Source organism: Pseudophryne corroboree, assembly GCF_028390025.1.
Source record: "Pseudophryne corroboree isolate aPseCor3 chromosome 3 unlocalized genomic scaffold, aPseCor3.hap2 SUPER_3_unloc_21, whole genome shotgun sequence".
Taxonomy (NCBI): Eukaryota; Metazoa; Chordata; class Amphibia; order Anura; family Myobatrachidae; genus Pseudophryne; species Pseudophryne corroboree.
Genome location: NW_026967510.1, coordinates 1442002 through 1463728, shown reverse-complemented (window position 1 = coordinate 1463728; position 21727 = coordinate 1442002). Strand labels below are relative to the sequence as shown.

The window sequence follows — 21727 nt, the reverse complement described above, 5'->3', positions numbered from 1 at the left end:
CTCTCCAGTCATCACCCAGACACGTCCCCTGGTGTAACTGTATAATGTCCCATTCCCGGCAGTCACCTCTGCTTGCGTGGCATTAAGAAGTGTGTTATCAGAACAGTTAAATAAACAGTTGAACAAACATTGAGCAACATTAAGGAAAGGTAACTTACTTAAACCACTTAACCCAAAATGATCTCACAAACGACCACAGCATGTTCATCAAACTACTGTTTCTTATTTCAATTCATGGAATTCTCACCAAAATTAACACATTCTACACTCACCCTCTGTACACATTACAGCTTCTATTCTCCACTCCCCTCTTCTAAACACTCATGAGCTTTATACTTACTTCTCTGCAAGTACTTTGACAACCACAATTGGCCACCAGAATAAACACTAGCAGACATCCAATATTTATCTCACTCTTCTGCTTTTATTAGCTGGTGCCATATCACCAAATCCAGGCCCCAGCCACCTGTCTCTCTCACACTCAGCTATTTCAAAACAACATACAAATCCATCTAACCTCATAAATATCACCTGTCTCCCATCCCCCTACAAGTTACTAAAATGTGGCTTATGGAACGCACGCTCTGTTTGTAACAAATTATCATCCAAACATGATCTCTTCATATCTCACAACTTTAATCTGCTGGCTATAACAGAAACCTGGCTCACACAATCAGACACGGCCTCCCCTGCAGCACTGTCACACAGTGGTTTCCACTTCACACACTCCCCCAGGCCTGGTAATAGTAAAGGTGGTGGGGTTGGAATCTTACTGTCCCAATTTTCCACATACACTTTTCTACCTCAGGTTCCATCACTCGCATTCACATCATTTGAAGTTCACTCTATCAGGATTCCCCCCTCCCCCTTCTCCCTGCGTGTTGAAGCTATCTATTGCCCTCCTGGGCAACTCGAGCAACAATTTCTAGAAGATTTTTCTGCCTGGCTCCCTCACTTCCTCCAAACTCCTCTCTCTAACCTCCTCTCTTGGCCTCACCCAATGGTCTGACATCGCTACACACCAGAAGGGCCACTGCCTTGATCTTGTATTCACCGGGCTCTGCTCAGTTTCTGAATTCATTAACCCTACTTTCCCTCTCTCTGATCACAACCTGATCACCTTCACAATCTCTTCTATTACTCTAAATTCTATGACACTAAAACCTAGCAAGCCTCCTCTAACACGCAGAAATACTAACAATATACATTTTCAACAACTTTCCACTTCTCTGCAACAACTTCTCTCATCAATCTCTACATTTACCACATCTGACACTGCTGTATCCCACCTGCACAAGACCCCAGAGAGAGTGCCCTTGATGAAGTGGCTCCACCTACCCATCACACTCCACGTAGGCTTAGATGTCAACCGTGGCACTCTAAATCAACAAGACACCTACAAAAACTGTCATGTAAAGTAGAATGTCAGTGGCGAAAATCTCAGAATCCAAGTGACTTCCTCATATATAAGACCACCTACCACTCATATCATCAGGCTCTGGTCACTGCCAAAGAAACATACTTCTAATCTCTCATCTCTTCTCATGCCACCAACCCCAAGTGACTTTCTAATACATATAAATCACTTCTTTACCCTCCCTCACCTCCCCCACTAGCTACTATCAGTGCATAAGAACTTGCCTCCTACTTCAAGGATAAGAATGATAAAATCTGAGATGAAATGGTATGCTCTTCCTCAGCCAGTGACCTGCTCAATTCCCTACCTGAACCCTCTGGCACTTTCTCTTCATTTGATCCTACAAGTGAAGATGAAGTATCAACACTCTTTCCATCCTCCTACTCCACTACCTCTCCTCTTGATCCTATACCCTTACAAGTCAGTAAAACTTTGTCTCCTGTGCTTATCCCAACCTTAACTAAAATCTGTAATCTCTCTCTCTCTCTACTGGTATCTTTCCCTCTCTGTTTAAGCATGCAGTGATTACTCCCATTCTAAAAAAACACAACTCTGACCCAAACACACTCTCTAACTACCGTCCCATTTCTCAGCTACCAGGTCCCTCCAAGCTACTTGAGAGACTTGCCTACACTTGCCTCACACACATTCTTAACTCCCACAACTTATTGGACCCACTTCAGTTAGGCTTTCATGCCCAACACTCCACAGAGACGGCACTGACCAAAGTAGTGAATGATCTAGTCACTGCTAGATCTAAAGCCCACTACACACTACTCATTCTTCTAGATCTCTCTGCTGCTTATGACTCTGTTGACCACTCTCTTCTCATACAAATACTACAATCTCTAGGTCTTCAGGACACAGCCCTCTCCTGGTTCTCATCCTACCTATCTAATCGCTCTTTCAGTGTTCACTTCTCTGATTCTATCTCTTCTTCTCTACCTCTATCAGTTGGAGTAACGCAAGGCTCAGTCTTGGGTCCTCTGCTGTTCTCAGTCTGTACCTCATCTCATCACTGGGTGATCATATCATACAACCCATTAAGAACCTAGCAAGCTGGTGGACCATTATGCAACAGGTAGCATCTATCCTTGTGTACTAATGCCTATTTCCCCATAGATTGTAAGCATGCGAGCTGGGCCTTCCTACCTCTATGTCTGTCTGTTTTTACCCAGTTTGTTCCATTACTGCTGTTCTAATTGTAAAACGCAACGGAATATGCTGCGCTATATAAGAAACTGCTAATAAATAATAAATACAACACAGGCCGCTCCCCCTGTATACTATGACAGCACAGAAAGCTACCCCTGTATATTATGACAACACATGCCGCTCCCCCTGTATACTATGACAGCCCAGGAAGCTACCCCTGCATATTATGACAACACAGGAAGCTCCTTTGTATACTATGACAGCACAGGATACTACCCCTGTATATTATGACAACACAGGCCGCTCCCTCTGTATATTATGACAACACAGGCCGCTCCTCTGTATACTATGACAGCACAGGATACTACCCCTGTATATTATAGCAACACAGGCAGCTCCCTTTGTATACTATGACAGCACAGGATGCTACCCCTGTATATTATGACAACACAGGCCACTCCTTCTGTATAGAAAGCCAATAAATGCTGCTCACCCTATATAATAATAGTAGCAAGACACCACAGGCTGCTCCCCCTGTATACTATGACAGCACAGGCCACTCCCCCTGTATACAATGACGGCACAGGATGCTACAACTGTATACTATGACAATACAGGCTGCTCCTCCTGTATACTATGACAGCACAGGATGCTACCCCTGTATATTATGAAAACACAGGCCTCTCCCCCTTTATACTATGACAGCACAGGCCACTCCCCCTGTATACAATGACGGCACAGGATGCTACAACTGTATACTATGACAATACAGGCTGCTCCTCCTGTATACTATAACAGCACAGGATGCTACCCCTGTATACTATGACAGCACAGGCCACTCCTTCTGTATAGAAAGCCAATACATGCTGCTCACCCTATATAATAATAGTAGCAAGACACCACAGGCTGCTCCCCCTGTATACTATGACAGCACAGGCCGCTCCCCATGTATACAATGACGGCACAGGATGCTACCCCTGTATACTATGACAATACAGGCCGCTCCTTCTGTATAGAAAGCCAATACATGCTGCTCACCCTATATAATAATAGTAACAAGACACCACAGGCCCCACCGCCTGTCTATTATGACAACACAGGTCGCTCCTCCTGTATACTATGAAAGTACAGGACGCTGCCCCTGTATATAAAGTCACTACCCCTGTATACAATGACGGCACAGGATGCTACCCCTGTATATTATGACAACACAGGCCGCTCCACCTGTATACTATGACAGCAGAGGATGTTACCCCTGTATATTATGTAAACACAGGCCACTCCCCCTGTATACTATAACAGCATATGATGCTACCCCTGTATATTATGAAAACACAGGCCGCTCCACCTGTATACTATGACAGCATATGATGCTACCCCTGTATATTATGTTAATACAGGCCGCTCCCCCTGTATACTATAACAGCATATGATGCTACCCCTGTATATTATGAAAACACAGGCCGCACCCCCTGTAGACTATGACAACACAGGCTGCTAACCTTGTATATTTTAGCAACACAGGCCGCTCCCCCTGTATACTATGACAGCACAGGATGCTACCCCTGTATACAATGACAGCACAGGCCACTCCTTCTGTATAGAAAGCCAATACATGCTGCTCACCCAATATAATAACAGTAACAAGACACCACAGGCTGCTCCCCCTGTATACTATGACAGCACAGGCCGCTCCCCCTGTATACGACGGCACAGGATGCTACCCCTGTATATTATGACTATACAGGCCGCTCCTCCTGTATACTATGACAGCACAGGATGACAACACAGGCCGCTCCTCCTGTATACTATGACAGCACAGTAGTGTTCACTCTAGGATTTTTTTAGGGCAGGGTGCTGAGCATTGTAGAGGGCACATTTTTATTTTGAAGGGCACATTTTTGATGTGACTCTTTGCGCACAAAGCACAGCGCATATGTTTATAGTTTTTGTACATACATTTTGCCCAGTAAATCATATACCCATGCATACATATAAGACACCTAACATATGTACTGAGAAACATTCTGTATATGTCCAGTCTTCTTGAAAGATCGGCTGTAGCATATACATAAGTAGATAATTATAAATGTCTTTTCCAGTGCTGAAGTAGTTAATAATCCGTATGTGTTATAAAACAGAAAAGTTAAACCATGAGTTAAAATATATAGGAAACAAATAAGTCTGTTCTACTATGGAAATACTGTAAGCAGTACATGCTCACTGCTTACTCTGTTCTTTCCCTCTTTATCAGAGTGCTGTGTTATTTACAGTGCCTCCTCTGCCATCCAGTTGGCTAAGGATAGAAATTGTGTTCCAATTTCAGAGGTGGGAAAGGAGTAGACGACAACATTGTAACATGCACTCTGTTGCATTCTGTATACAAGGGGCGATTTATGGTCCTGCAGGGTGCACTGAAAAAGGGCAGGGTGCTTTTTCACATTTCAAAAATGGGCAGGGTGCAGCACCCTGCTGAAACAGCCTAGAAGGAACACTAGCACAGGATGCTACCCCTGTATATTATGACAATACAGGCCGCTCCCCCTGTATACTATGACAGTACAGGATGCTATCCCTGTATGTTATGACAACACAGGCCACTCCCCCTGTATACTAGGACAGCACAGGATGCTAATATAGAAAGCCAATACATGCCGCTCACCCTATATAATAATAATAAGACACCACAGACCCCTCCACCTGTATATTATGACAACACAGGTCGCTCCACCTGTATACTATGACAGTACAGGCCGCTACCCCTGTATATTATGACAACACATGCTGCTCCCCTGAATATTAATACAGCTCCCCTGAATATTAATACAACACAGGCCGCTCCCCCTGTATAGTACAATGCCAAAGGACACAACACCTGTAATGTTCCATTTATGGAAATACAGTAACGGACGGGTCAGTGCCACCTGTATTACGGTAACGGCGGGGTCTGCGCCACCTGTATTACGGTAATGGCAGGGTCTGCTCCACCCGTATTACGGCAACGGTGTGGTCTGCGCCATCTGTATTACGATAGCGGCGGGGTCTGCGTCACCTGTATTACGGTAACGGCGGGCTCTGCGCCACCTGTATTACAGTAACGGCGGGCTCTGCGCCACCCGTATTACGGTAACGGCGGGATTTGCGCCACCTGTATTACGGTAAAGCTGGGGTCTGCGCCACCTGTGTTACGGTAACGCCGGGGTCTTTAACTCCAGGGTCTGCGCCGCTTGTATTACGATAATGTCGGGGTCTGCGCCACCTATATTACGGTAACGGCGGGGTCTGCGCCGCCTGTATTACGGTAACGGCGGGGTCTGCGCCACCTGTATTATGGTAATGCCGGGGTCTTTAACTCCAGGGTCTGCCCCACCTGTATTACGGTAACGGCGGGGTCTGCGCCACTGTATTACGGTAACGGCGGGGTCTGCGCCACCTGTATTACGGCAACGGTGTGGTCTGCGCCATCTGTATTACGATAGCGGCGGGGTCTGCGCCACCTGTATTACGGTAACGGCGGGATCTGTGCCATCTGTATTACGGTAACGGCAGGGACTGCGCCACCTGTATTACGGTAATGGTGGGGTCTGCGCCCCCTGTATTACGGTAAAGGCGGGCTCTGCGCCACCTGTATTACGGTAACGGCGGGCTCTGCGCCACCTGTATTACGGTAACGGCGGGATTTGCGCCACCTGTATTACGGTAAAGCTGGGGTCTGCGCCACCTGTGTTACGGTAACGCCGGGGTCTTTAACTCCAGAGTCTGCGCCGCTTGTATTACGATGTCGGGGTCTGCGCCACCTATATTACGGTAACGGCGGGGTCTGCGCCGCCTGTATTACGGTAACGGCGGGGTCTGCGCCACCTGTATTACGGTAACGGCGGGGTCTGCGCCACCTTTATTACGGTAACGCTGGGGGTCTGCGCCACCTGTATTACGGTAATGGCGGGATCTGCACCCCCTGTATTACGGTAACGGCGGGGTCTGCGCCACCTGTGTTACGGTAACGGCGGGGTCTGCGCCTCCTGTATGACGGGAACGGCGGGGTCTGCGCCTCCTGTATTACAGTAATAGGACACTAGAGTGTCAGCCACCTATACAGGGATAATGCAGCACCAGAGGCTGCTCCAGCTGCACTATAACAAGGCACCAGAGGCTGCTCCCCCTGTAGTACAGAACCTGACACCAGAGCTGCTCAGCCTATAGAATAATAATAATAATAATAATATCATTACCTGCTGCCAGACACAGCAATGGCTGCTCTCTGCTCCTGCTGCCTTGTGGGAATGATAGAAGGAAGGCGGAGCTCAGACCAGGGGAAAATGGCCGCCGCTCCTGACGTCACTACACGGCCAGGGAACCTATTGCTGCTGCCGGACTGGTCTACAAGAAAATGGCCGCCGGCCTCCTGCACTGAGGACTTTTATGGTTTTAGTATTTACTGGGGGAGGAGCTGCGGGCGGGGTGTAGGAGGGGAGGGGCCAGTAACAAGGAAGCTGCCTTTGCCAATCATGCCCTACTTCCTGCCTGTGCGGTCCACCTTACTTCCGGAAAATGCGTTCCACATGCAGGAAGTGAGTTTTCATCGACTGCTGCAGCCTCCCAGTGTCCGTGGAGATCAGGTAATGGCGTCTTACTACACAGGGGGAGCAGCCTGTGGTGTCCTGTTATTATTATTATTGTTATACAGGAGGAGCAGCCTTTGGTGTCCTGTTATTGTTATTATTATTATTATTATTATTATTATTATACAGGGGGAGCAGCCTGTGGTGTCCTGTTATTATAATTTTTTACAGAGGGAGCGGCCTGTGGTGTCCTGTTTTTATTATTATACAGTGGGAGCGGCATTTGGTGTCCTGTTATTATTATACAGGGGGAGCGACTTGTAGTGTCCTATTATATTTTTTCTGGTGGAGCAGCCTATTGTGTGATTTTATTATTAATATAAAGGGAGAGCAGAATGGGGTGTGCTGTTGTTATTAGTGTTATACAGAGTGAGCAGGTTTTTGTGTACAGTTATTATTATACAGGGACAGCATCTTGTGCTGTCCTGGTATTATTATTATACATTGGGAGTGATGGTGATGTCCTACAATACAGGAGGAATGGTCTGAGGTGTCCTGCTTTTAAATACATCTGTTATTATCTTTATACTGGGGTGCAGCCTTTAGTGTCGTTATTATTATTACTACAGGTTGAGTTTCCCATATCCAAATATTCAGAAATACAGACTTTTTTGAGTGAGAGTGAGATAGTGAAACCTTTGTTTTTTGATGGCTCAATGTACACAAACTTTGTTCAATGCACAAAGTTATAAAAAAATATTGGCTAAAATGACCTTCCGGTTGTGTGTATAAGGTGTATATGTAACATAAATGCATTCTGTGCTTAGACTTGGGTCCCATCACCATGATATCTCATTATAGTATGCAATTATTCCAAAATACGGAATAATCCGATGTCCAAAATACCTCTGGTCCCAAGCATTTTGGATAAGGGATACTGTGGGGATTGAAAATATTGCTCAAAATCTAGGATGTATTAGAGCAGAGACCGTAATATCCCTGGCATGTGTAACAGATGATAATTGGAGCAGTATGAAGAGAATGTATATCACACTCCTGGGAGTGTCACTATGACATCACTTATATCTACAGTAATAATACAGGGACATGACTGGGGAGGTGAGGGGATCTGGGAGTATCACAGTGACGTCACTTAATCTATAGTAATAATACAGGGACATGACTGGGGAGGTGAGGGCATCTGGGAATATCACAGTGACATCACATATCTATAATAATACAGGGACATGACTGGGGAGGTGAGGGAATCTAGGAGCATCATAGTGACATCACTTATCTCTATAGTAATAATACAGATGCATGACTGGGGAGGTGAGGGGATCTGAAAGCGTCACATTTACATCACGTATATCTATAGTAATAATACAGGTATATGACTGGGAAGGTGATGGGATCTGGGACCATCACAGTGACATCACTTATAGCTAAAGCTATAGTTATAGTACAGGTACATGACTGGGGAGGTGAAGGGATCTGGGAGTGTTACTATGACATCACTTATATCTATAGTTATAATACAGAGCTATCACTGGGGAGGTGAGGGGATCTGTGAGCATCACAGTGACATCACTTATATCTCTAGTAATAATACAGGGACGTGACTGGGGAAGTGAGGGGATCTGGGAGTATTTGCAGCGATATTGATGTCTCCCCCATTTCGCAGGGTTACACAGTAATGAAGAAGATCTCTGGTGAGTGTGAGATACCCAGCAGCCATCATCGTGTGTCAGGCGGACTAAGCAGGACCCACAGCCCCATCACAGATCCTGGAACTCACCAACAAGATCATTCAGCTGCTGACAGGAGAGGTGGCTGCTGGGAATGGGACATTATACAGTAACACCAGGGGACGTGTCTGGGTGATGACTGGAGAGGTGACTGCTGGGAATGGGGCATTATACAGTAACACCAGGGGATGTGTCTGGGTGATGACTGGAGAGGTGACTGCTGGGAATGGGACATTATACAGTAACACCGGGGGAAGTGTCTGGGTGATGACTGGAGAGGTGACTGCTGGGAATGGGACATTATACAGTATCACCAGGGGAAGTGTCTGGGTGATGACTGGAGAGGTGACTGCTGGGAATGGGACATTATACAGTAACACCAGGGGATGTGTCTGGGTGATGACTGGAGAGGTGACTGCTGGGAATGGGACATTATACAGTAACACCAGGGCACGTGTCTGGGTGATGACTGGAGAGGTGACTGCTGGGAATGGGACATTATACAGTAACACAAGGGGACATGTCTGGGTGATGACTGGAGAGGTGACTGCTGGGAATGGGACATTATACAGTAACACCAGGGGACGTGTCTGGGTGATGACTGGAGAGGTGACTGCTGGTAATGGGGCATTATACAGTAACACCAGGGGATGTGTCTGGGTGATGACTGGAGAGGTGACTGCTCGGAATGGGGCATTATACAGTAACACAAGGGGATGTGTCTGGGTGATGACTGGAGAGGTGACTGCTGGGAATGGGACATTATACAGTAACACCGGGGGAAGTGTCTGGGTGATGACTGGAGAGGTGACTGCTGGGAATGGGACATTATACAGTATCACCAGGGGAAGTGTCTGGGTGATGACTGGAGAGGTGACTGCTGGGAATGGGACATTATACAGTAACACCAGGGGACGTGTCTGGGCGATGACTGGAGATGTGACTACTGGGTATTGGACATTATACAGTAACACTAGGGGATGTGTCTGGGTGATGACTGGAGAGGTGACTGCTGTGAATGGGACATTATACAGTAACACCAGGGGACGTGTCTGGGGGATGACTGGAGAGGTGACTGCTGGGAATGGGACATTATACAGTAACAACGGGGGACGTGTGTGGGTGATGACTGGAGAGGTGACTGCTGGGAATGGGACATTATACAGTAACACCAGGGGACGTGTCTGGGTGATGACTGGAGAGGTGACTGCTGGGAATGGGACATTATACAGTAACACCAGGGGATGTGTCTGGGTGATGACTGGAGAGGTGACTGCTGAGAATGGGACATTATACAGTAACACCAGGGGACGTGTCTGGGTGATGGCTGGAGAGGTGACTTCTGGGAATGGGGCATTATACAGTAACACCAGGGGATGTGTCTGGTGATGACTGGAGAGGTGACTGCTGAGAATGGGACATTATACAGTAACACCAGGGGACGTGTCTGGGTGATGGCTGGAGAGGTGACTGCTGGGAATGGGGCATTATACAGTAACACCAGGGGACGTGTCTCGGTGGTGACTGGAGAGGTGACTGCTTGGAATGGGGCATTAAACAGTAACACCAGGGGATGTGTCTGGTGATAACTGGAGAGGTGACTGCTGGGAAAGGGAAATTATACAGTAACACCAGGGGACGTGTCTGGGTGATGACTGGAGAGGTGACTGCTGGGAATGGGACATTATACAGTAACACCAGGGGATGTGTCTGGGTGATGACTGGAGAGGTGACTGCTGGGAATGGGACATTATACAGTAACACCAGGGGATGTGTCTGGGTGATGACTAGAGAGGTGACTGCTGGGAATGGGGCATTATACAGTAACACCAGGGGAGGTGTCTGGGTGATGACTGGAGAGGTGACTGCTGGGAATGGGACATTATACAGTAACATCAGGGGATGTGTCTGGGTGATGACTGGAGAGGTGACTGCTGGGAATGGGGCATTATACAGTAACACCAGGGGAGGTGTCTGGGTGATGACTGGAGAGGTGACTGCTGGGAATGGGACATTATACAGTAACACCAGGGGATGTGTCTGGGTGATGACTAGAGAGGTGACTGCTGGGAATGGGGCATTATACAGTAACACCAGGGGAGGTGTCTGGGTGATGACTGGAGAGGTGACTGCTGGGAATGGGACATTATACAGTAACACCAGGGGATGTGTCTGGGTGATGACTGGAGAGGTGACTGCTGGGAATGGGGCATTATACAGTAACACCAGGGGACGTGTCTGGGTGATGACTGGAGAGGTGACTGCTGGGAATGGGACATTATACAGTAACACCGGGGGATGTGTCTGGGTGATGACTGGAGAGGTGACTGCTGGGAATGGGACATTATACAGTAACACCAGGGGATGTGTCTGGGTGATGACTGTATCACTGTGTGTGTCAGGTTACTATAAGGTGTCAGGATGTCACTGTCTATGTCTCCATGCAGGAGGGGGAGTATATAGAGGAACACAGGGGTCTGTACATGGACGTGATGATGGAGAATCACCGGCCCCTCACATCACTGGGTAAGAGGAGACTGTCATGTATTGTACAGGGGAGAGCAGGTATGGGGGCCCCTATATACACACATCACCTGATAATCACATATATACACTGTACTCAGTCACTGTGTGTCTCCTACAGATGGGCCCAGTAACAGAGATACCCCAGAGAGATGTCCCCGTCCTCTGTATTCCCAGGATTGTACAGAGGAGAATCACAGGACCGCACAGGACGATCAGGTAGGTGGGATTTAGGGTCTCACCCATATACCAAAGTGACTGTCCCTCTGATCTGTAAAGAAGCTGTGTGTGTATTATGCGCTGATGTTATACTTTCTCCTGCAGGGTCCACAGGTTATCCATCGTATAACTTTGGGACATGAGGTAGCGACAGCTGATTGGCACCAACGATCAAAGCTTTTGGCCTTCTAGAATGCAATGGGCCTATATCCTATTCTATCTCCTATATCCCCGCCTCCTGGCTCAGGCAAATCAGTTTTTTGTTTGGTGCGGCAGGAGCCAGACCATGGTCAGAGGGCTTCTGTTTTTTTATTTTTAGAGTCTTACTCTTTTTTGAGTGATTCGCACCTTAGAAAGAGTCGCTCCAACAATTCCCGCTGGGTCGCAAAAACGCTTACCCATGAGTACATTGCTGTTTCGGAGGGCGTCTGTGTAGGATGTACGAGCAAGTCCAGCAGACATTACCAGGCTGTGGCCGGAGCACAGGGAAAAGGTAAGGCATCGGTTCTGTTAAGCGGGAAACGCAAGACACAGCCGCACTGTTTTGGGAGGAGACTACCAAACAGTCTCTGATGCGGCTGCCACCCTGCGTGCACCAGCGCTAGGCCTCAGGTATTATAGGCTCCAGGAGTAGTATGAGGCCGGGATCCCTGGGGTTGATGTCAGCAGTGGGGAGTAAGACGCTCCCCCGGTTCATGACCAGTTTCCTCCGAGTTTCCCACCATGAATTGATTTCCCGCTTCCGTCTGAGACGCTGTGTATCTAAAGGACCCAGTCGCAGCTTAGGCGGCTGTGTGACTTGTGTGTCGGTGTTCATTTGGGCGTCTGTTCACTGTAGGTCACTAATAGCGTCTAGATCCACTCAGCGTTCACTAACGTATTGATCAATCCTGGAAGCGGGGTGACGTCTCCCTGTATCCCACTCTCCTGAGCCAGGTGATACAGCACTGAGTCTCTATCTACCTTTGAGTACGAATATTTGGATACTGTAAGTGCTTGATGCATATGAGTCTGTAATCTATTGCTGCTGTTTCTTTCGCTGTGCGAGAATACGTTTAAAGTCCTATATAAGGTAATGCACTAATGTTTCTCCTATATACCTGAAATGTGTCTGTAGTTGAATATGTGCTCATATTGCTTACTATACCAATGTATAACCTGTGACTGATTGCTTGTATGATTGCTGACTTTACTATAATTCTGTCAGTTTTCTGTGTATTTCAATCCTCAATGCTAGTGCAAAGCAGGGAGGGATCGGATTGTATGTCACTTTAATAAGTATTAAAGTGATTTCAGTCACAAATTGTGTAGATAACACTGTACAGGTGTGTGATTTGTTTATCATGTCTAAAAGAGGCAAGGGTGAGGAGGATACACTCTCCACAGCAGCACCAACACTAATTTCATGTTTGTCTTGTAAAGCTGTGTTAACCTCTCAGGATTTGGTTCAAAATGGATTATGTGCAAATTGTTTTAGCTCTCACCAAAGCTTCTTAAATAATCCAAGGCAGGCACAGGTTGAAATGGAACCCCCATGTGCTACGTTTGTACAGTCATTACCCAGTATAGCTGAGAAGATAATGCCATCTCCCATACCAGGGTTAGGTTATCCTATTAACCCTTACATGCAACATTCCACCTGGGGTTTATCATATCAGTACAGGTATTTGCAGCCTTTCAACAAAAACAGGCTGAAACGCTGATGGAAAGTAAATCACATAGACATGAAACAACATCTTCACAGTCTACACATGTTTCAGATGGGGATACTTCGGAGGATGAGAACTCATCGCACTCCGGGTCTGCATACAGAGATGAGGATAAAGGTCTCAGCTCAGTGTACAAACCTGAGCTAATTATTGCTATGAAGGCCTTTCTATCCTTAGAAGAAGCAGCAGAGCCTTTGTTAAAATTCAAGGCACCTGTGTTTAAACGTCCCAAAACAGGACCGAATTTCCTGGGTCAGAGCAGCTGATGGAAATTATGCAAGAGGCTTGGGTAACACCCAGTAAGAAGTTTAGAATTCCAAAGAAAAGGAATTCTCATTATCCTCTTCCAGGTGGGGACTGTTTAAAAAAGAGAGGTGGCTCTCAAAGTTGATACACGTCGTTCAACTGGTGCGAAAATCTACATGACCTCTGCCTTCAACATCATTAAATGATGTCATGGATAGGAAAATAGATGGGTTTTTTTAAAACCATTTTCTTCCTGTCTGAGGCAGTCATAAGACCAGCCATGGCTTCAGCCTGGATGGCAAAAGCCGTGGCGGCCTGGGCTGATGCATTGGAGGATGATCTCTCATTGGCATCTAGAGAGCAAAAATCCCATATTGCACATATTAAACAGGCGGCTATGTTTATGGAAGAAGCAGCCTTAGACATGGGTACTATTGTCTCTCAAGCATCAGCCTCAGCAGTAGCAGCTCGCAGAGCGGTCTGGCTACGTACATGGGAAGCTGTCTCAGAGTCCAAGGAGGTTCTAGAGTCTTTGCCTTTTACTGGAGATATTCTTTTTGGTAAAGAATTAAACATTATTTTGTAGTCAGAGGCAGACTCCAAGAAAGTGAAGTTTCCTTCCACACACAAATCCAAACCTAGGTTTCCAGCTTTTCTGCCCTTTTGGACTCAAGGAAAAGGAAAGGGTTATGGCAAACAGTCCCAATCTGACAAATCTGGGAAGACTGGGAGTGATAATTCCAGTTCCCCTGCACAACGAGGACAAGTTTTTTATTTCAACCTGTTTCTAGTTCAGAAACAGAAAATTGAGATTGACCATACTCAATCTCAAGATGCTGAACAAGTACATTTGGGTGCTTCGGTTTCATATGGAAACTTTACGTTCCATTATTTTGACCATGGAGCTGAAGGATTTATGGTATCTCTAGATATCCAGGATGATTACCTGCATGTTCCTATAGCACTGTCCTATCAGTGCTATCTCAGGTTTACCATCCTCCAGCAATATTTTCAGTTTCAGGCCCTGCCATTTGGACTGGACACAGCTCCCAGAGTATTCAGCAAAATTATGGTGGTAATGGCGGCTTATCTCCGTCGACAAGGGATAAGGAGTTTTCCATACCTCTACAACCTATTAATCCTGGCACAATCTGAGGAATTGCTTCAGTGTCGTCTGCAACAGACGATAGCTTGTTTACAGAGACACGGTTGGCTCATAAATTGGGCAAAGTCGTCCCTGGTTCCGTCACAGCGGATGACTCACTTGGGGGCTGTGTTGGATTCAGGTCTTCAGAGAATAATTTTACCTCTGAACAAAATGTACAAAATTCAGTAAAGGATTCAGGAGCTACTACACAGTCAAAGGGTGTCCACTCACGCAGCAATGCGTGTGATTGGTTTGATGGTGTTGACATTCGACATGGTGAAGTATGCTCAGTTCCATTTGAGGCCTCTACAACGTCTGATCCTTTCCAAATGGAATGGTTTTCATCAGACAATAAAAACTCAGACTATGGTCCTTCCTCTGGAATTAAGGAGGTCATTAGCGCGGTGGCTACAGACAACCCATCTGGACAAAGGGAGACCCTTTTGGATATCATATTGGGAAATTCTGACAACAGATGCCTGTCTTCAGGGTTGGGGAGCAGTGTCAGGAAGAAGTTGCTTCCAAGGGCAGTGGACCAAGAAAGACAGTTGCCTGACAATAAATATATTGGAACTTCGGGCCATTTGTATAGCACTCATTCAGGCAAAGGACATTCTTTAAGGGAAACCAGTTGAAATTCGCTCGGACAGTGCAACAATAGTAGCGTACCACAATCATCAAGGAGGAAGTCGTAGCCAAAAAGCAGTGAAGGATGTAAGCCGCACGTTAAGGTGGGCAGAACTTCATCATCCAGCCTTGTCTGCAGTGTTTTTTCCGGGAGTCCTAAATTGGGAAGTAGATTTTCTCAGTCGACACGCCATTCATGCAAACGAATGGGCCTTACACCCCGAGGTGTTCCAGATTCTGGTAGACAAGTGGATGTTACCGGAGATAGATCTCATGGCATCCCGTCAGAAGAATAAAGTTCACGCGTACGGGTCAAGAACAAAGGATCCCAGGACGACCTTTGTGGATGTCAGTGAAATGGGAATTTTGTCTGACCTATGTGTTTCCACCAATCGCCCTGTTACCTAGGGTGATGCGATAGGCAAAACAGGGAAAGGGCGCCATGATACTAATAGCTCCTGCTTGGCACAGAAGACATTGCTACACAGATCTGCAGAGGATGTCGATGGATGCTCCATTTCTACTTCCTCAACATCCAGATCTACTGTCTCAGGGTCCTTGCTATTACAAGCACCTGGATCAACTGTCTTTGACGGCGTGGCTCTTGAGACTTCCATTCTGAAAGCAAGAGGATTCTCACAACTGCTAATTCAAACAATGCTTAAAGCAAGGAAACCTTCCTCAGCTCGTATTTATCAACGAATATGGCAAGTCTATATTCAATGGTGCAGTGACCGGAAATTTGACCCTAGGTCTTTCAGAGTTTCCAGAGTCCTAACATTCCTTTAGGCAGGAATGGATAAAGGTCTACGGGTGGCTTCCTTGAGAGTTCAGGTGTCAGCATTGTCTGTATGGTTCCAAAAGAAAATTGCTAACCTACAGGATGTTTGCACTTTCTTCCAGGAAACGCTTCACATCCAACCTCCCTGCAGTGCCTTGGGATTTAAGTTTAGTCCTAAAGGACCTTCAAGTTGCTCCATTTGAACCACTAATGCAGGTGGTTTTTAAATGGTGGACAGCTAAAGCTCTCTTTCTACTGGCTATTGCTTCAGCTAGAAGAGTTTCAGATAAGGGCATTTTTATTCTGATTTTTCATCCAGATACAGCGGATCTTAGAACCAAATCTTGTTATCTTCCTAAGGTGGAGTCTAAATTCCACCTTAATGAAGAAATTGTTGTCCCAGCCTTCCAAGGGCCGGACCTTTCTGCAAAAGATGCATTATTGGACATAGTGCTTGCCTTAAGGATCTACGTGGATCATATCAGTGCCATCAGAAAGACAGACACTCTCTTTGTTCTGTACGGATTTTACAAGAGAGGATGGCCTGCTGACAAGCAGACACTGGCGAGGTGGCTTCGGATGATGATTTCACAAGCATATATTCAAGCTGATCACCGTATTCCGGCTAATGTCTCTGCTCACCCTACTCGTAAGGTAGGTCCATCATGGGCAACAAAGTGTGGTGCTTCAGCTAAACAGATATGTAAGGCATCCATAACTATTATTTTTCACCTCAGTTTAATCTGACTGTATGCAAATGTCATTATAGTGGGGTTTTTTTGTGTTTTTAGGTAGAACATCTGTCTGATATTAAAACAGAAGACATAGAAGGAGAAGAAGTGACTGATATAAAGGAAGACGATACAGAGGGAGAAGAAGAGACGTATGTGACTGATATAAAGGCAGAAGATATAGAGGGAGAAGAAGAGACATATGTGACTGATATAAAGGCAGAAGATACAGCGGGAGAAGAAGAGACGTATGTGACTGATATAAAGGCAGAAGATATAGAGGGAGAAGAAGAGACGTATGTGACTGATATAAAGGCAGAAGATACAGAGGGAGAAGAGACATATGTGACTGATATGAAGGCAGAAGATACAGCGGGAGAAGAAGAGACGTATGTGACTGATATAAAGGCAGAAGATATAAAGGGAGAAGAAGAGACGTATGTGACTGATATAAAAGCAGAAGATGTAGAGGGAGAAGAAGAGACATATGTGAGTGATATAAATGCAGAAGATATAGAGGGAGAAGAAGAGACGTATGTGAGGGGTGATCAGCAGTGTAAGGAGGAGGAAATCCCTACAGATACCAGCACAGGTGAGTAAAAAACACTTATTACAGAAAAGAGTCACATATTCTCGTTACTCGTTACAGCAATCTCTTATCCTACACCCTCCTCTGTCAGTACAAACTAATGAGGGAAATATATTTGCCCAGTGAGGGACTGCGCAGCCATCATCCCCTATTATACTCCTGCTCTCCCCTCACATCATGTCACTGTGTGTTACCAGCCCAGAGCTCTGACCAGTCTCCTCCCCACACTCTCTGGTGTATCTCATACATCAGGAGCCATCAGCCCCTATTATACTCCTGCTCTCCCCTCACATCAGGTCACTGTGTATTACCAGCCCAGAGATCTGACCAGTCTCCTTCCCACACTCTCTGGTGTATCTCAAACATCAGGAGCCATCAGCACCTATTATACTCCTACTCTTCCCCTCACATCATGTCACTGTGTGATACCAGCCCAGAGGTCTGACCAGTCTCCTCCTCACACTCTCTGGTATATCTCATACATCAGCAGCCATCAGCCACTATTATACTCCTGCTCTCCCCCCCTCACATCATGTCACTGTGTTACCATCCCAGAGATCTGACCAGTCTCCTCCCCACACTCTCTGGTGTATCTCATACATCAGGATCCATCAGCCCCTATTATACTCCTACTCTTCCCCTCACATCATGTCACTGTGTGTTACCAGCCCAGAGATCTGACCAGTCTCCCCACACTCTCTGGTGTATCTCATACATCAGGAGCCATCAGCCCATACTATACTCCTGCTCTCCCCCTCACATCATGTCACTGTGTTACCAGCCCAGATATCTGACCAGTCTCCTCCCCACACTCTCTGGTGTATCATATACTTCAGGAGCCATCAGCCCCTATTATACTCCTGCTCTCCCCCTCACATCATGTCACTGTGTGTTACCAGCCCAGAGATCTGACCAGTCTCCTCCCCACACTCTCTGGTGTATCTCATACATCAGGAGCCATCAGACACTATTATACTCCTGCTCTCCCCCTCACATCATGTCGCTGTGTGTTACCAGCCCAGAGATGTGACCAGTCTCCTCCCACACTCTCTGGTGTATCTCATACATCAGGATACATCAGCCCCTATTATACTCCTGCTCTCCCCTCACATCATGTCACTGTGTGTTACCAGCCCAGAGATCTGACCAGTCTCCTCCCCACACTCTCTGGTGTATCTCATACATCAGGAGCCATCAGCCCCTATTATACTCCTGCTCTCCTCCTCACATCATGTCACTGTGTTACCAGCCCAGAGACAGTCTCCTCCCCACACTCTCTGGTGTATCTCATACATCAGGAGCCATCAGCCCATACTATACTCCTGCTTTCCCCCTCACATCATGTCACTGTGTGTCACCAGCAGCCATACTGTGTGCTAGCAGTGCCTCTGCCTATGGTATTACATGCCAGGTATTCCCTGAGAGTGTCACTATTAGCACACGCCGATCTATATATAAACCACTCCTTTTCTCCAGGGTCCACAGTAGTATCCACAGGATATACATTGGGATATGAGGTAACGACAGCATGCATGCAATCGGGTTGAAATGACGCCCTATGTCCTTCACACTCGGTCAAAGGTGAAAGACCACTGTGGAGCTTAGCATGAAACTATATTTCTAACTGGTGCCTAAAGCACAAATCCTAATAAAATGTACATATGTAAAGCAATGAGGTCATACATATACAAAATGGAGTTAGCCGTGGACAAAATGGCATCTAAAAAGTACTTAAAAATATGACCCCCATGGGGGCGTGGCTTAACGACAACTTGTGCAGACGTGCTTTTTCAGAGCTCCCGGCCGGCCGGCATATATGTGTGTGTGTGTATATATATATATATACTCCCAACGGCGGCACTCCGGACAGGTGAAATAATTTCGAATAAACTGCATTTCTTTGCAATGTTTCAGCTCATTTATTGAGCTTTTTTCAAGCAGGTAACATACAAAACTGTGGTGCATCTCAGTTAAATACCCTCCACCTGAGCACAAACATGACGTCAGTACAATGGTTCCGGCCTCCAAATACCTCAAAATCAGTACCTGAGTCCGCCCCAAACACCTGGGATAGCTAAATCATTGTACATACATATAAAAAAATATACAGAAAGAAAAACAAAAAATACAAACTAAACTTTAAAACAACAACACTGACATAGACTATATAGGATATTACTATTTTACTCCAATCTTTTGGACGTCATTTTTGTGCTCAGGTAGAGGGTATTTAACTGAGATGCACCACAGTTTTGTATGTTACCTGCTTGAAAAAAGCTCAATAAAGGAGCTGAAAAGTTGCAAAGAAATGCAGTTTATTTGAAATTATTTCACCTGTCCGGAGTGCCGCCGTTGGGAGTTTATATGAGACATGCCATTTGACATGTTCTCTGGAGGGCACCCGGTAAAGCTACAAATTTGATCTTGTGGAGTGCCGGATCTTGGGAGATATATATATATATATATATATATATATATATATATGTATTTTTTTTTCTTTCTGCACTGGGCACGAGTTGTTGCAGACTCCAGTTCGCCTATATATTTTTTTCAAAACAGCCTGCCCGTATTAGGTGTTTCAGCTCTCGGAGCCGGGAGATGCCTCCTGCATCTCTGCAGGTTGAGGTCTGTACACTCTGTTGACGCCGGGGGCTAGATTTGTGTTGGTGTTTGGTGTTTCCTGTGTCCCTTAACCACGGGAGTCTGGCGTTCCCCCTGCCCTGAGGACCTGCTGCTGCCTTCTTTTACCTGCTGCCTCGGCTACTGGACTGTGGACCCGACTGTCTGCTGCTGCAGTGGTGCGGCGTCGATCCCCGGCGCCAGCGGCCAGAAGTGCTGCACCCGAAGATAGCTGTCTCCTCTCTCCTTCTACGGGTCTCTGTCTACAGCGGCTGCTGCCTCTGAGCCCCGGCCGGCTCCTGAGACGCAGCGTGCAGGCTGGTCCACGCGCCTGTCCTCTGACCGGGCGCACTGTATATATCTGCAGGACGGTGGTGAGTCTCCCCTGAGCGCTCCGCTGTGATCATGCTCTCCCTGTTTATTTCTCCCCACATTGTTCAGCTGATAGGGCGCCCCCCTGTTAGTGTTCCCAGGCACTGTCAGTAACGTGGGGTCAGCTTAGAATTTACAGTGTGCTCTTTACAACCCAAGTCCTCACTCCATGTTTTAGATGGTGGGGCTCCCTCTTGTGGCCAGCTCCTGTCACTATGCCACTACTTGGCTACTGTTTCCACTTACTCCTCCTGTTCACAATTGTTACAGTCAGCAGATTCTTAGTTACCGTATTTGGGGTGTCTGCAATTTACACACGTGGCCAAAGTGTCACTCGTCTATCTTGGATCTGGCGGCTGCCTCCCTGGTATGGGCTGTGTGGCAGCTGAAGACACATCTGTGAAGGGGACCCTTTCCATTGTGCACGCAATGTAACGTCATGATTCTAGATACACCACCCATGTAACATATCGCATGCGCCTTTTTAATAGTTGCCTGTTTTTTCATTCTACTCATCAAGGCGGTGAAGTTTGTTTGGAAATTGTCTGTTGTTACCATGCCTCCTAAGAAAGCCAAAGGGGTGCTTCCCCCTCGTGTGTCTTTTCCTACTCAGCAGATGAAACGTACGTCCTCTTCTCCATCTGGTGCGTCCTCACCTGCAAGTGCGTCATTGAGTAGCTCTAAAAGTCCTCTTTCGGTTAGGGGAGTTGATTGTGATTCGGACGCTCCTCTCACAGTTAAATCACTCTGCCATATTCTCTCGGTCTTTAAAGAGGACCTATCTAAAGATTTAACAGCTGCTTTTCGGGATATTAAGACTGAACTGGTAGTTATTGGGGACTGTACCGATCATTTGGAAAGGAAAATGGAGGAGTTGGTGTCCTCACATAATGACCTCATAACTTCCCATGATCTTCAACAAACTGAGTTCGACGCATTTAAAAACAAGTTTGCGGATTTGGAGGACAGGTCCAGGTGGAACAATATTAAAATTTGTGGTTTACCAGATTCGGTCTCCAATTCTGAATTAGAGGATTATGGGTCTAATTCCGATCTGTTCGCTCGCTAGCTATTTTTCTATTCATATTTATAATGAATTTTCCCAACTGGAATCAAATATCTACCATTGCAATCCACCCACTTGCTTTCCAGGTGAAAGGGGCAGGATCTATTAGAAAGGATGGCTACACCACAGGGTGGACACAATGATAGTCTGAGACACAATATTATAAACCCTTCATTAAAAGTTATGTTTTATTATATACACACATTTACAATTAAG

General features: G+C 46.3%; 1 protein-coding gene and 1 long non-coding RNA gene across 2 annotated transcripts in view; both read left to right on the top strand.

The window, feature by feature from the left end:
• Positions 1-21727, top strand: part of LOC134983690 (zinc finger protein 585B-like) — a gene marked incomplete at its 5' end in the record, with an annotated part of 366847 nt that overhangs the window by 143812 nt on the left and 201308 nt on the right. The window contains 3 exons of the mRNA XM_063949347.1: positions 16495-16788; positions 20966-21107; positions 21219-21457. Of these exons, the coding sequence (XP_063805417.1) occupies positions 16495-16788; positions 20966-21107; positions 21219-21457 (675 nt within the window). The remainder of the gene's footprint in view (positions 1-16494; positions 16789-20965; positions 21108-21218; positions 21458-21727) is intronic.
• On the top strand, positions 7048-11619 carry LOC134983712 (uncharacterized). Its single transcript, XR_010191678.1, has 4 exons — positions 7048-7191; positions 8819-8963; positions 11330-11408; positions 11527-11619. It is a non-coding gene; the product is annotated as an uncharacterized LOC134983712 (long non-coding RNA).